Source organism: Onychostoma macrolepis, chromosome 14 (genome assembly GCF_012432095.1).
Source record: "Onychostoma macrolepis isolate SWU-2019 chromosome 14, ASM1243209v1, whole genome shotgun sequence".
Taxonomy (NCBI): domain Eukaryota; kingdom Metazoa; phylum Chordata; class Actinopteri; order Cypriniformes; family Cyprinidae; genus Onychostoma; species Onychostoma macrolepis.
The window spans coordinates 21,695,861-21,709,141 of NC_081168.1; the positions used below are offsets into that span (position 1 = coordinate 21,695,861).

At 40.4% G+C, this 13,281-nt stretch overlaps 2 protein-coding genes across 3 annotated transcripts in view; one reads left to right on the forward strand and one right to left on the reverse strand.

The window, feature by feature from the left end:
- The window catches only part of frmpd1b (FERM and PDZ domain containing 1b), a 43,136-nt gene extending 36,552 nt beyond the window's left edge, over positions 1 to 6,584 (forward strand). For both annotated transcript variants that reach the window (XM_058798250.1, XM_058798251.1), the window contains 2 exons: positions 152 to 1,156; positions 2,024 to 6,584. In XM_058798250.1, coding sequence (XP_058654233.1) covers positions 152 to 1,156; positions 2,024 to 4,464 — 3,446 coding nt within the window. In that variant the 3' untranslated portion in view covers positions 4,465 to 6,584. The remainder of the gene's footprint in view (positions 1 to 151; positions 1,157 to 2,023) is intronic.
- A 2,342-nt stretch (positions 6,585 to 8,926) lies between these two features.
- On the reverse strand, positions 8,927 to 13,137 carry slc25a51b (solute carrier family 25 member 51b). The gene is made up of 2 exons (XM_058797115.1): positions 12,987 to 13,137; positions 8,927 to 10,829 (listed from the first exon to the last, which is right to left on the reverse strand). The coding sequence occupies exon 2, from the start codon at positions 10,760 to 10,762 to the stop codon at positions 9,845 to 9,847; it is 918 nt and encodes a 305-aa protein (XP_058653098.1). The 5' UTR covers positions 10,763 to 10,829; positions 12,987 to 13,137; the 3' UTR covers positions 8,927 to 9,844.
- Positions 13,138 to 13,281: the final 144 nt, after the last annotated feature.

Genomic DNA, 13,281 nt, shown 5'->3' on the forward strand with positions numbered 1-13,281 from the left:
ACAGATTTTATGAAATGCCTTTTTGTAAGATTTCAGTTATAACATCAATCAGTTGTATTTTTAAATGCATTAAATCACTTATGAAAAAAATCACTTGTACATTATATTATACTAAATGCTACATAAATGATGTTTAATGTGTTTTGTGTAGGGTATGTTTCTCGGTGTGGGAGCGATTCAGAAGACAGTTCGGAGGATGATTATGCCATGGAGGGACTGCTGGACACTCAGCTGTCAGAGGACACTATGTCTACTCATACAAATGATGGCACGGAGGATGGAGAGGAAGCCGAGGGGAAAAGTGAAGCAGAGGCGGAAAAGGTCAGAGTGATTGTAACGCATCCCTTTTTAGAAGACGAAGGAGATGAGGCGAGCAAGAGAGAGTCTGTTGGAGATGAGGATTACGCCATGACAATGGATTGCCTTTTGGAGACAGGTTGGTACACAGACCCTCGAGTCAACAGCAGCTTCTCCAGTTTGTCCAGTAACTCGCTAAATGCACTGGAGGAGAGTATTAAGGCAGCCATTGGTGGACTTGGCCATATGGATATGTCTCTAGAAGAGAAACCCAGTTCTGGTGCATCGAGTCTGGATGTCCACCACCCTTACCTCCTTGAGGTGCCAGAGCGTTTGGATGAGAGGGGCAGTTCAAACAAACTCAGACGAACTTCAGACCTAACCTATGATAATCACTCAGGTCTGTGCTTCTCTGAGCTCTCCCAAATGTCTGACAGCTTGCCAAGCCCACCTGCGGCCAGCGACGATGCTTTGAGCGAGGATGATGAAGGAGGAGACAGTGAAAAAGACGGTCGCATTTCTGCCATGTCAGCAGAATTTGAGGCTGTGTTAGCATCTTGTACCCCTAACAGCATAAATGCTAAATTAGCAGGAGTGAACTTTCAGGCACTCTTCACCAGGATTCACAACCATCCAGCATGTAGACAAGAGGGAAAAAGCTTCCCACAGAAAAAGATAAATGAAGCTAAACAGGGACCATCTTCAAAATTAATAGCACAATCTGTGCTGATGAGAGCTGTGCCCTCAAATGTCCCTGAAAAATCAAAGGACTCCAGAGACAGTTGTTCAGAATCTGAGGATGAATTTTTTGATGCCCAAGATCGATTTACCCCTCCCATCACAGAGCAAGGCCTCCCAGGTCAGTGAACCATCTATTTTTACCACAAAACATTTGTGCATTCCGTAAAAGAATGTTCCAGGTTCAATACAAGTTAAGCTATCAACAGCATTTATAGCATAAAGTCCATTACCAGAGAAACTTTTTTCGACAGGTCCCCTCAAAAAAAACAGCTAAAATCACTATTACAGTAAAGCACTTGAAATAAAGCAAACATGGCTGTGCACTTTGAGGGTTTAAAAGCAGAAATGTAAAGTGAATTTTTTTTGTAAAAGCGCTTCTTTAAAACGCGTGTTATTTCATCTGTAAAATATTTTTGCACTTGGTTTACAGAAAATCATATTTCTTGTATCTTTCTGCATGTCAGAGTAGCAGGGTTTACTGCCTTTAGGTGGTCATGACAAGTTGGAAATATAGGATATAAATTTGTACAAGGTTAGTAAGCAATAAGTAAGAAGTTGCACTGGCCTGTTTACTTGCATTGTAAGTGGCTTACTGTGATTGTTGCTTAAAAAACTGAGGAATTAGTGTTTGAAGGTAATCTACATTGTTACATATGTTGATACCCATTGCCTCATGGGCAGCGCGCCAACATATAGCGCCGTTGCGCTGTGGACGACCAGAGTTCGAGTTCCTGCTTGCAGTCTTTTCCCAATCCTGTACCCCACCTCTCTCTCTCTCCCACTTTGTTTCCTGTCAGTGTATATACTGTCCTATCCTAAAAGGCAAAAATGCCAAAAATGAATCTAAAAAAAACCAAAAAAAAACAACAACATTGTTAAATGTAACGTATTGAACCCGGAATATTCTTTTAAAATGTTAAATATCTAGGTTTTTAATTTTTTTCAACTAATGTACACATCTCTCTTGCCTCTTACTCTTTTTCAGAGAAAAGCTCAGATTCTGAGAACAAACATCCTTCTTTTAGTGACATTAAGGTTAGTGTGGACAAGAAAAAAGCTCCAGAATCCAGAGACAGCAAAGAGAAGGACAGCGCCACACCAGAGACCCTCAAAGAAAGACTTTCTCTTGCCAATCATTTCACCCCTGCAATCCCTGAGACTAAAAACCTTGAATTGGAGGTCCATCAGCCTTCACTGATTTTTCTCCCTAAACCTACAACTATGGAACATAAATCTTTCTCTGCTAACCACTCCACAGGACAGAAAGCCCAGCACTGCAATGGAGACATCCCAGGCCGAAATCCACACCTATCATCGCAGCTTCTAGAGATGGAGCCAGATACCATGGAGTTTAAACCAGTCACAGGGCCTGGACCACCATTGTCTTCCTCATTAATAACAGCTGTACGGCAAGGTACCTTTCCCCAACAGACCTTAGTAGAACCAGAGACTGTTCAAAATGGAATAACTGACCAGGTTTCAGACAGTCTAGATAAAGAGACTACTCCAAATCATGTGGATCTTGAGAGACTTGATAATCAAGATATTAAGCCAAATCAGAAAGTACCAACAAATGCCAAAGGAACAACTGAATTTGGGAAAATAACAGCAGACAGCAAGAGTCCTCTACAACAGTCATCAGACTCTCTTGAAACCAGAAAATCAGAAAATAAAGTGCCCCAGATGAACACAAAGCCCCCAATACCTCCCAAGCCATCATTCATTGGTTTACAGCCATCCTCAAAGGCAGTTAATGCCCAGTCACAAAAGCCTGAGGAAAAGACAAAAGTTCCCCCCAATGGTCTCTCTCTACACCCCTGGTCTCAGAGAAATGGTACCAGGACCTCCCCACCCTCTACACTGAGTAAGGGTGTTTCTCTAAGTCATGAGAACTTAAGAACTGAACTAAAGGCTGAAAGCTCTACAATCAAACCTACAAGTGCTTCAACCACTCCTACCCCATCTCCATCTCCCTTACCTTCTCCTTCAGTTCAGTCTGTAAATATTGTTCCTGAAGATCCAGCTCAAACTGGGACTAGCTTCCACAGCAGAGCAGGCTCGTCTGGACGTCTGTCTGCCACAGCCTTGCGGGGAAAAATCCAGGATATGCCCTGGTACCTCACCCGTTCCCAAGAGATCTTGGGGACAGTGGCACTCAGCAACACTATTTCATCGACAGGCAATATAGCAACCATTGCAACAGATGTGAATCATGATTCCAAGAAGGTATCTCCCAAGGCCACTTCAGTGCCATCTTTGATTGACTGGAAAGAGAAAGATGCTGAAGTAGTCATTGTGAAGCTCAAAGATGGACCTGAGGAAGTGACCACAACTCCTGTGAAAGACACTAATGGGAAACCTCCAACATCGTCAAGCCATCCTGACCTGAGGCAGAAATTGTCCACAGAAGCTACCGAGTTGCACAGGCATTTTGGGACCTGCAAGTCCGAACAGCCTCAGTCACACAAAGGTAACCCTTCAGAGATTCAACTTGACAATGCGTCCTCTCTATCCTCCACAAGTCCTTCCCATCGTGATGCATGTGGGTGCCATACAGTCTATGCCAACTGTTTCAGCGGAGATACAGAGGACAACTGCAGCTTTGATGATGATCTGACTGTTTACGAGTTCTCCCGTCGAAACCAGATCAGTAAACCACCACAACCCACTCCGGGTCCCTCCCCTGCAACCTTCTCTGGTCCCTCACCAAATGTTCTCTCCCTTCTCAGAGATTCCCCTCGTCCCCTATCTTCATCCTCAGAACTAAGTCCACTCCTGGTCCCTCCCAGACCTCTGGAATCTCTGCCTCTAGACTGTGGACCAATGAATAATCCACTCCGTTTTTTGCAAGGCCACCATTATGTTACCAGTCAGAAAGGTTCAGGGCTTAAAGACGGCTATGCCTGCTTGCAGCGAGATATTGATGAACTTCTTATGGTTTTGAAAAAAGGACCTTCTGCAGTATACCCTCCAACCCACAAGGGGGAATGCGAAAATGGCAATGTGAATGGGAATTCGCTTTCAGAGACAGAGAGATGCCTGGTTCAGGCAGAGGCACGGAGACTGGCGTCAGGATGTCAGAGAGCCACACGGGTAGGATGGGCACCTGATGATGCTCTTCTGTCCCTCGGAAACAGCTTTGGAGCTCTAGTGCAACTTACATCAACCTGCATGCGAGTTCCCTGTTCGGACTGCGGAGGCTGTCATGGGGATATTGATGCAGATGAGGCCCTGAGGAAGCTTGAGGAGATCGTGGACCTGTATAAGGAGTTTGTAGGTGCTGTAGAAACGGCGAGAGAGGGCGAAGGTGTCAGGCTCCTAGCCAAGCAGTGTACTGTTCTCATTTCAACCGTCTTCTCGCTAACACAACTGTTTCGGACAAGGACACCAGACATAGACAATGGAAATGTACCTCTGAACTTTTAAAATTTACCTTCCGGCACCATCTTAAGGGATTGTAGAGTGCGAGCATAGAATTGTACTTAAAGTAGCGATGCCTTTCTGGCATCTAAAAACTGATTGTGTGCTGGCACACAAGAATAATAGTAAGTGCCGTGAACGTACACACACAGTTAGAAAACTAACATGTCAAAACTGTTATGTGTTAACCTGTTTGTCTTGCCAAGTCTCCCTATAAACGTACTGGAATTATGCATTCAGACATAGCTATTTTCTAACGATTCTTTAATTCCTGATGTATGTCTACAGTCTGTAGTACGTATTTATTTTTTACATACAGTATATGCGCACCGTGGTTTCTAACCTACTATACCTGCATTTTGTTTTTGTTTTTTGGGTATATGTGAATCCCTACCTCTTGCTCTAATAACTGAGATAAACAGTGTTATGAAACTTCACTTGTTTTCATGTTTAGTTTAGTCATGCTGCTCTAACAGATTGAAGGAACAAAGTGAACGGAAACTCCACTAACCCCTAACAATAGATGCTGGGACAAATACTAAGTAGTCCAAATACTTATGCAGTAACGTTTCACCGGACTATCCAAAGGATTTTCATTTCATTTTGTCTATGATACCTTTCCGGCTGTAGAATGAGAGTTGATGGCAATAGAAGTGCGACAGTTTGGCATTTTTGTACCTGTATGTTGGCGTGTCAAGTTTGGCTTTTGATGTTAGTTTTTATATTGGCCTATCAGCTGACTGTTAACCACAGAGATCGGTGTGGTCCAAAGACATAATAGCACAATTGGGGCGTGTTTACACAACAACGATGTGACCACGTTACTGTAGCACCCTGTAAAACCGATCCCAATGATAGCCAAACCACACAATTTTCTCACTCATCTGTCATTTTTGACTATGCAAGCATCACGATTTGTACCCAAATTTTTCCACGTATTATACTTTCTTACATTTTATACATACATGATTTTCAATTTGTTATGAATCACTAATATTTCGCTTTAGAGGACGTCCCTGACAAACCTAGGCCTTATATTTTATCTTGGAAGATTGTTGTGAAGTTTGTTGGATTGCGTTATGCGAATGCAGCGTATATATTTATTTTGCCTTCTGTTTATTCAAACAAAAGGTTCAGTTGGAAATGTTTTTGCTTCCACTTTTGTAAGTGGTGAACTGCACCATATTTAGTATACATTAAATACTCATTAGTGTAAATCATCTTTGAGTAAGGCCAGAAACATACTCCATGCAAGTATGTGAACGCAAATGCTTCTAGCGAAACCAGCTCAATTTCATTGCATAATACATAACGCAGTGCATGTTGCCTCCTTGAGAGTTTGTTTGGAACTGCACAATTGCAATGCATCGTTCAAGCCTTCAAATCTGCATTTCTGTACTTGCATAGAGTATTTCTAAGAATGGCAATTTTAGATTTGGCTGTCATATTCACAAAAAAAATATGATTGAGGGGATTATCAAAGACTACACTAGGAATTTCGAGTAATTGAGTGCTGGTGATTCATTTGCCCTTTGTTGCTGATCTCAGACCAGTATTTTGCGGTATTACAGCCAAGGATGAATTTTCTCACTGGCCGTTTCTAGATCAGGTTTCAAAAGGCAACTTGCACCCAGAACACAATTAAATCGCCCATGACATCAGCCTTGTTCAGTTCTAAGTAACTTGACTTTAGAGAAGTGCTTCCAGATGGCAAGAATATATCACCCATATTGGACACATCCCTCCCAATAAACACACTGCCAGATTGTGGTTATCAAGTCAGAAAGCTAGTTTGCATCAAGAGAAAAGTCATGAGAAGGAAAGAGACAAATATATGTTATTTTTCAGTCTTTTCACAGGAACAATTTTCATATCGGACTATCAGAGAGCAAACATATTTCTGTATTAAAATCTTCCTGTCAAATGAAGGTTCTAAGAATGACGAAGACTTAAAGGAACTGCCATTGCATTTGTAGCAACTATGAAGCAAAAAACTGCTTGTAAAGATATGCATTGAGACATGTATGCAGATGATTGTTTCAAAATGTGCACAAAATAAAATCTTAAATGTGGCTTTACGTAAATATGAAGGCAAACAACTGAATAAAATGAGAAGGGACAATCGAGAGTACGTTTTGCATTCCCTCTACTGTGTTCATAATAAAGGTTTGATTTTGAATGACAAATGCTACTGGAACTAATGCAGCTTTTGTGTTGTGTGGCATTTTCATTTTCTTTTATTCAAAATATAATTTCTCACATCTTTCTTTTGATTTTGGGTCAAATATGACCTGGACATGTTCTTGACAGATTTTGTGAGATTTTAGTGAGTGATTTTAGATATTTTTGGGCTTTACTCTCAAAAGATATGACACCTGTTATTTTACAATGTTTTGTCTTTCCTAACAGTCTAATTTCTAGTTTACCACACCTTCTAAAGCACTAAATTGTCAGTCAGACTGTATTTGTTTTCGAGTTCGCAGGAGGAGATTACAGATTAGGCCTGGGATTAAACTCAAACCGAAATCTTTCACAGTTCAAACTGAGGGAATGATGGGATTGTGCTGGAGCTGTTTACTGGCAGACACGCTCACTGTAATCTGTGGCTTTTCAACAGAGGGAGTGACAAAGTTTTAATCTGTAGTAACTCTGAAAGAGGTTTTTTGTAGCCTTTTCTCTTTTTAATTGTAAATGGAAACTCTGTGCTTTAGGTAATTTAACACTCAAAGCATAGTTCGCCAAAAAATTTAAATTCCACCATTTACTCACACTCATGTCGTTTGATGATAACCAAACAGGTTCAGTTCCAATTGAGTTCCATTGTATTTTTTGTCCATATAATGTCAATGAGGACCATTACCTGTTTGGTTACCAACATTCTTCACAATATCTTCCTTTGTGTTCTGCAGAAGAAACAAAGTCATACAGATTTGGAACGACGTGAGGATGAGAAAATGGTGATGGAATTTTCATTTTTGGGTGAACTATCCCTCTAAGTGATGCTTTTATTACAAAATTATTAGACAAACCAGGTTTTCACATTTTCTGATTCAGTAGTTGCGAGGGTGTTGCAATGTGGTTGCTAAAGTGCTCCGAGTGGTTTTTGCATGCTGTTGTATGGTTGATAGGGCATTTTGTGCAGTTTTACTATGGTTTATTAAATTTTTTATTTCAGTTCACACTGATATCACACTATCAGAGCAGCCAGAAGGCAAATATTTGAAGTGCCGTGTGGTGTTTAGTAATACAGGACCACTTTTTTGGCAAATGCTCATGACATTTTCATCCTCTTGCATGTTCAGAGGGCAGAAATTACATTTATTTCCAATCCACAGAGTGCTAATTGTTCAGCATGTGGCTTTATACTTAAAAGGATCCATTTGTATGGACATTAGTGGGTGAAAATGAAACATTCAACATGGTGACTGTAGTTCCACCTTAAAAGTTAAAAGAACACATTTTTGTTTACTTATGAATGCACACAAGCTGGAGCAGCCTGAAAAACATGATTTGATCTTAAAATCAAAATGTATAACATTGTTGTCATATAACATATTTTATTTTAACCCAGAACAGCCAAGCAACCATATAGCATTACCTTGTTAATCTAGAGGACAATTTTGCACTACTTAAATTTACAAAAGAAAACATAAAAATATATTTAAGTTTTTTAATTGCTTGCAGTTTGTATGAAAAGCAGGAATCAAAATGTTTTTAATTTAAATAAAACGTCTGGTCTACTGCCTCCATAAACATCTAATCATTTAGGACATTTTTCCAGAACAATCCCTGGGATTTACTTACGGCTCAGAGAAGGAAAAGCCACCCACATGATGCCCTGAGATGGTGCTACCACACGGCTCTACAAGCATCTGTCCTTGAATGCCATTTCACCCCGTGTGATGGGATGTTTCTGTGTCTTCCTCTGTCCCCCGGAGGTTAACTCTGTCTGAGCAGAATGGAGGGAAGTGCAATTGAGCCCATTATGTCAGCCACTGTTAAGTACAGAGCTTTAAAGTGTGTGAATGCTGAAAGGCTTGAAGAGAAAGAAAAATTGCATTCAGAAAAACATGCAAAAGTAGGACAGAAAGGTTTCAAATTAATTGAATTCTATGGCTCAGACGACTTGATACAATTGCAAATGCAATTGGGTTTTCAGGGCAATGATACATAATATAATCTGTAAAGCTGCTTTCAAATATGTATACTGTTAAAAGCATTATGCAAATAAACCCTATCTTGACAAATAACTCTCCTCATGTCAAGTGCATGGTGTTGGCATGCTGCTAAGCTATTATAATGGTATATTTATACCAGTAATATATAGGTGCATAAAAGACCACATTTTTGGTCATATTTGGTGTATATATGATATCATTGTTTACTATAAGACAAGTAATAAAAATAAATAGTCCGTTTTGATCTCATGATAATTAAAGCATCATGAACCGTTCAAAAATGACACCCAGAATGCAATAAGTGGAATAAACTGTTTACTTTCCACCCAGAACAATGTGAAAATGTCATTCATGTCACAAAACACTCGTTACATAAAAACAGCATTTCATGAAAATGATCACACATCTTTGAATACATCAGGACTTTTTCTGATTGGCAAAAACACTTAACACCATAGGCTTGTACAGACATATCTCGCTTTGTGTGGTCCACAATCACACCCATTTACGAACCCTCGGTCAACCTGCACGTAACACTTACGATGACACATGGCTTGTAATGCTCCAGGTCCAGAGTTTGTGCATCAGGTTTTTTTAACAAAACAACAGGAAAAAAAGTAGAAATGTACTGTCAGTAGTGCAACACCGTGCTTTCTCCATCCGTGTCCCACAGACCCCCAAAAAGTGAGTAAAAGAGCCACTACAAAACTGATACAAGAGCCACAGCGTGTGGCGATACATTTCACAACACTTATAGTAGCAGAGTAATATAGATGGACTTTAAATGTAGTTATCAGCACACGAATACTGTCCATCCATAATTATACACATCATTAAGTGTTAAAGGGACAATTCACCCAAAACTCATTTACTTGTTTACCCTCATATCATTCCAAACCTGCATGACTTTCTTTTGTATATTCTGAAGAACAAACAGTTTTGGGTCCCATTGACTTCCATTGTATATTTTGTTCCTACTTTGGCAGTCAATGGTACACAAAACTATTTGATTACTAAGATTCTTCTAAATATCTTCATACAGGTTTGAAATGACATGAACGTGAGTAAATTATCAATTTTGGGGTGAACTATCCCTTTAAGTGCAGACATTAAGGAGCTGGCAGTGTCCAGACCTCTTTTCAAAAGGTAAAAAAACCCTCAATTTGGCTTGCTTCGGAAAAAGTGCACTCCGTTATCCACCCTGCTCTTCAGAAAACTTTCAGGAGAAGCTCGTAAGTCGCATTGATGATCCCCCAGGACAGAAGAGATCGGTGGTAGTTGAGCGTCGCTCCGCGGAAGAGCAGTACGATGCTGCCGCCTCGTTCCCGCCACACCGTCATCAGCACTTGATGGCAAGGAACAAACTCGCCCCCGACTTGAGCCTGAGCTCGAGATTTGACCACGTTCAGGGGGTAGAACATGATACCCAGCGCCGCCCCCAACAGCCCGCCGCACACAAAGTCATTGGCCATGTGACCCATACGGGTTCGGGCATCAGGCAGATGCTGCTTAATTGGCCCACGCAAGCCAAAAAACAAAACGTTACTAGGCCCGTTTCGCAACAAAACCGGGACCAGCCCGCGGTAGCACTCCCTCACACCATAATCCCGCAAGAGAGTCCGGAAGGTGTGGACGGTGTTATTGAAACGCCCGTTGTGCCTGTGATCCTGAAGCAGTGTTTGCACCCTTTCGAACGGCGTAAGGGCGGCCTCAGCCGTCCCGGCCAGCACAGCAGCGACGCTCCGCGTAACAAGCTCAGGCGCACCACTTCTGTGAGCGTGACGCAAAAGCAACCGGGAAAAATCCTCATACAGACCAAACATGATGGCCACGGTGGTGGTCTTCTGCAGTAGTGGAGGCAGAAGCCCTCTGTAGAGATGTCTCAACCCTTCCCTCTGCAACTGACAGACGGCTTCGGTCACTCGGACCCCGTGAAGCTGCTGCCGGAACAACACTTTCTGAATAGGAAAGGTCACGATGATGTTGGTAAACGCAGCAAGAGAGCCGCACACATAGTGTTTTCCCCGAGCGCCCAGATTGGCCCCTATTAGCGCGTGGCCGCCTTTACCCAACTTGCCCTGTGGTTGCCGGGCTGAATCCGGGTCCATAGTAGTAACCACCCCCATAGGAAACTAAGCATTGGACTGGTCAGCAGAAGAGATCCAGGTAAACACCCATCAATAGCATTTTAAGCTGTAGGAAAGAGAAAATAAAGCATAAGAACAGTCAACAAACATATCTTGAAGAGCTGATCCAATCCAAATGAGTTTTATTGGCCAGTGGTTTCAGGTAAGAGTCTAATCTTTGAAACCGTTTTACGCAATTTACTGCTGAGATAAGACACGTTACCTAACCACAGATCAAGTGACCCAGACAGAAAGAGGGCAGGAGGACATCAGGCTACTGAACCTTATCAAACTAAAACCTAACCTTTATATTGTTTGTAATATGGCAAGATTAAAAATGAAATAAAAAATTATGATAAATGCTGTGCATTATCATCTTAAGGCAAAAAACCACTGGCAAAACCATTGTTTTGTTTTTTTTCATGCACCGGTAAAATTTGGGTTGATTTTGCTTGTTATTGGAATAAAAAGATAAATCCAAAATCCTTCTGTTAAAAAACAAAAACAAAAAAACTTTAACTCTATGTCAACAAATTTAAAATTTAAACAAGAATTTTGAGCCAGGCTTTATCCAATGTTTAGATTTCTGTTCTGGAAATTGATGCAAATTAGTGCATTATTAATTACATAATGCCTCGTTTGCATATTTAAACACTTTAGAAAACTTGCAACACCACAAACTTGTCTTAATGTACTGTGAATAATCAACTAGGAAAGTATGGTAATATCTATTTGTTACATTTTTACCCAAAATTATTTACTCACCCTCATGTCAACCCAGATCTGTGTGACTTCATGTGTAACACAAAAGGAGATGTTTTGAAAAATGTTCACGCTGATCTTTTCTATTCAGTGAAAGTATATATTTAACATGGAAACAAGATAATTATGTCAAATCTGTCGTAATCAATTGCTTACGTTTACAAATGCAGCAGAACAAATTAGGTTTTGAAAGCATGTATAATACCTATAATTACTTTATGAGTCTTGAAATATAGTGCACACATTGTCATACAAGTTGTTTTATTGTGCTTTTTGGAGCTCGACAGCCCATTTGCTGTTGCCGTACATGAGAGAGCAGTGTCACTTTACTAAACATCTCCTGCTGTGTTCCAGGAAGAAAGAAAGTCTTATGGATCTGAAATGACATGAGGGTGAATAATAGCTGTTCTCATCATGACACTGACTCCTTAACACTGTTAAAAGCCATGAGAATTAATGCACAGTAATTCAGTCGTCCAATAAATGTAAATACAACCCATGTGCAAGACTTCTCCAAAAATAAAACGGCACATGTAGTGGTGAGGGAAGACACTATAGGGACTGTTGAAGGTCATATCGAGGACTGGGTCATGAAATAATCTGCTGCCATCATAACAAGACAGACTCATAAGACTTAAACTGTCCACCATCATATATCAGACTAAAACGTAGCACAATCATGACCCAACAGTGACGACAGGTAAGCGTTAGCCAGCTGGACAGTTGCCCCAACTTCACTACTCATTAAACACTTACATATGTAGCTTTTAAAAATGACACAACAGTTATAAAGGACTTTAAGCATGTGTGGCTGAAATGTCCTTGATATGATCCGACTTTATGTGAATCATCTCTTTCCAGAGTACGTGAAAGCCTGATTAATTCTGAATACGTAAAAATGACACATGCATGTATGCTACATACACATTGTTTAAAATCTGATGTCATATGTGCAGATAAAATGTTTTATTTGCATTCCTTTATTAATCATAACATGTGCTGGAAACAGCTAGCAGGCTACTGCTAGCACTACAGTGCCAAAAACAGTGGATCGACAAAATCAAACACCAATATCACGAATATGAAGTATTAACTCCTGTGGCACCAATATAAGTGTAAATATCTAAAATATACTTAATATTTTCTCTATATAAACTACATTGTGTTGCTCTTTTTGACTACAGCATGTCCTAACAGTAATAATTAAGAGTCAATAACTTTCAAATATCACTTCAATAAACATAAATTACCTGTATGTTATGATTTAAATGCTTAAATGTGTTTCATGTCACTTATTAGCGCTCCAAGAACACACTCCTACGCGAAGCTAATGCTAATACTGTGACAGCACAAGTTCAGATGTTTACACCGCGAATTTATTTACTAAAAGTGTTTATGTCTGTGATTATATAAATCTTAGCAGTTAGTAGAGCTAAATGTACGTATATATGTAATTAACTACCTTCTGGTTGTGGTCCGGGGGAAAGTCACGGCTCTGTTGGACTGGTTGGGTCAGTGAGGCGGTACCGACTCAGAGCTTCTTTGATTTCTAGTTTCCACTTCAGAGTGAGAGATTGATAAACCGGAAGTGGTTACGAAAAAATCGCTTCTAGTGTTTCCACTTGCATAGCGTTTGTAGGGTGAACTTCACCCCTTACTGGTTACTAGAGGGCGCCAGAGACCATAATACACAACACGAGAAAGGGTTATTTATTTATTTATTTGTTTGTTTGTTTGTTTGTTTGTTTATTTATTTA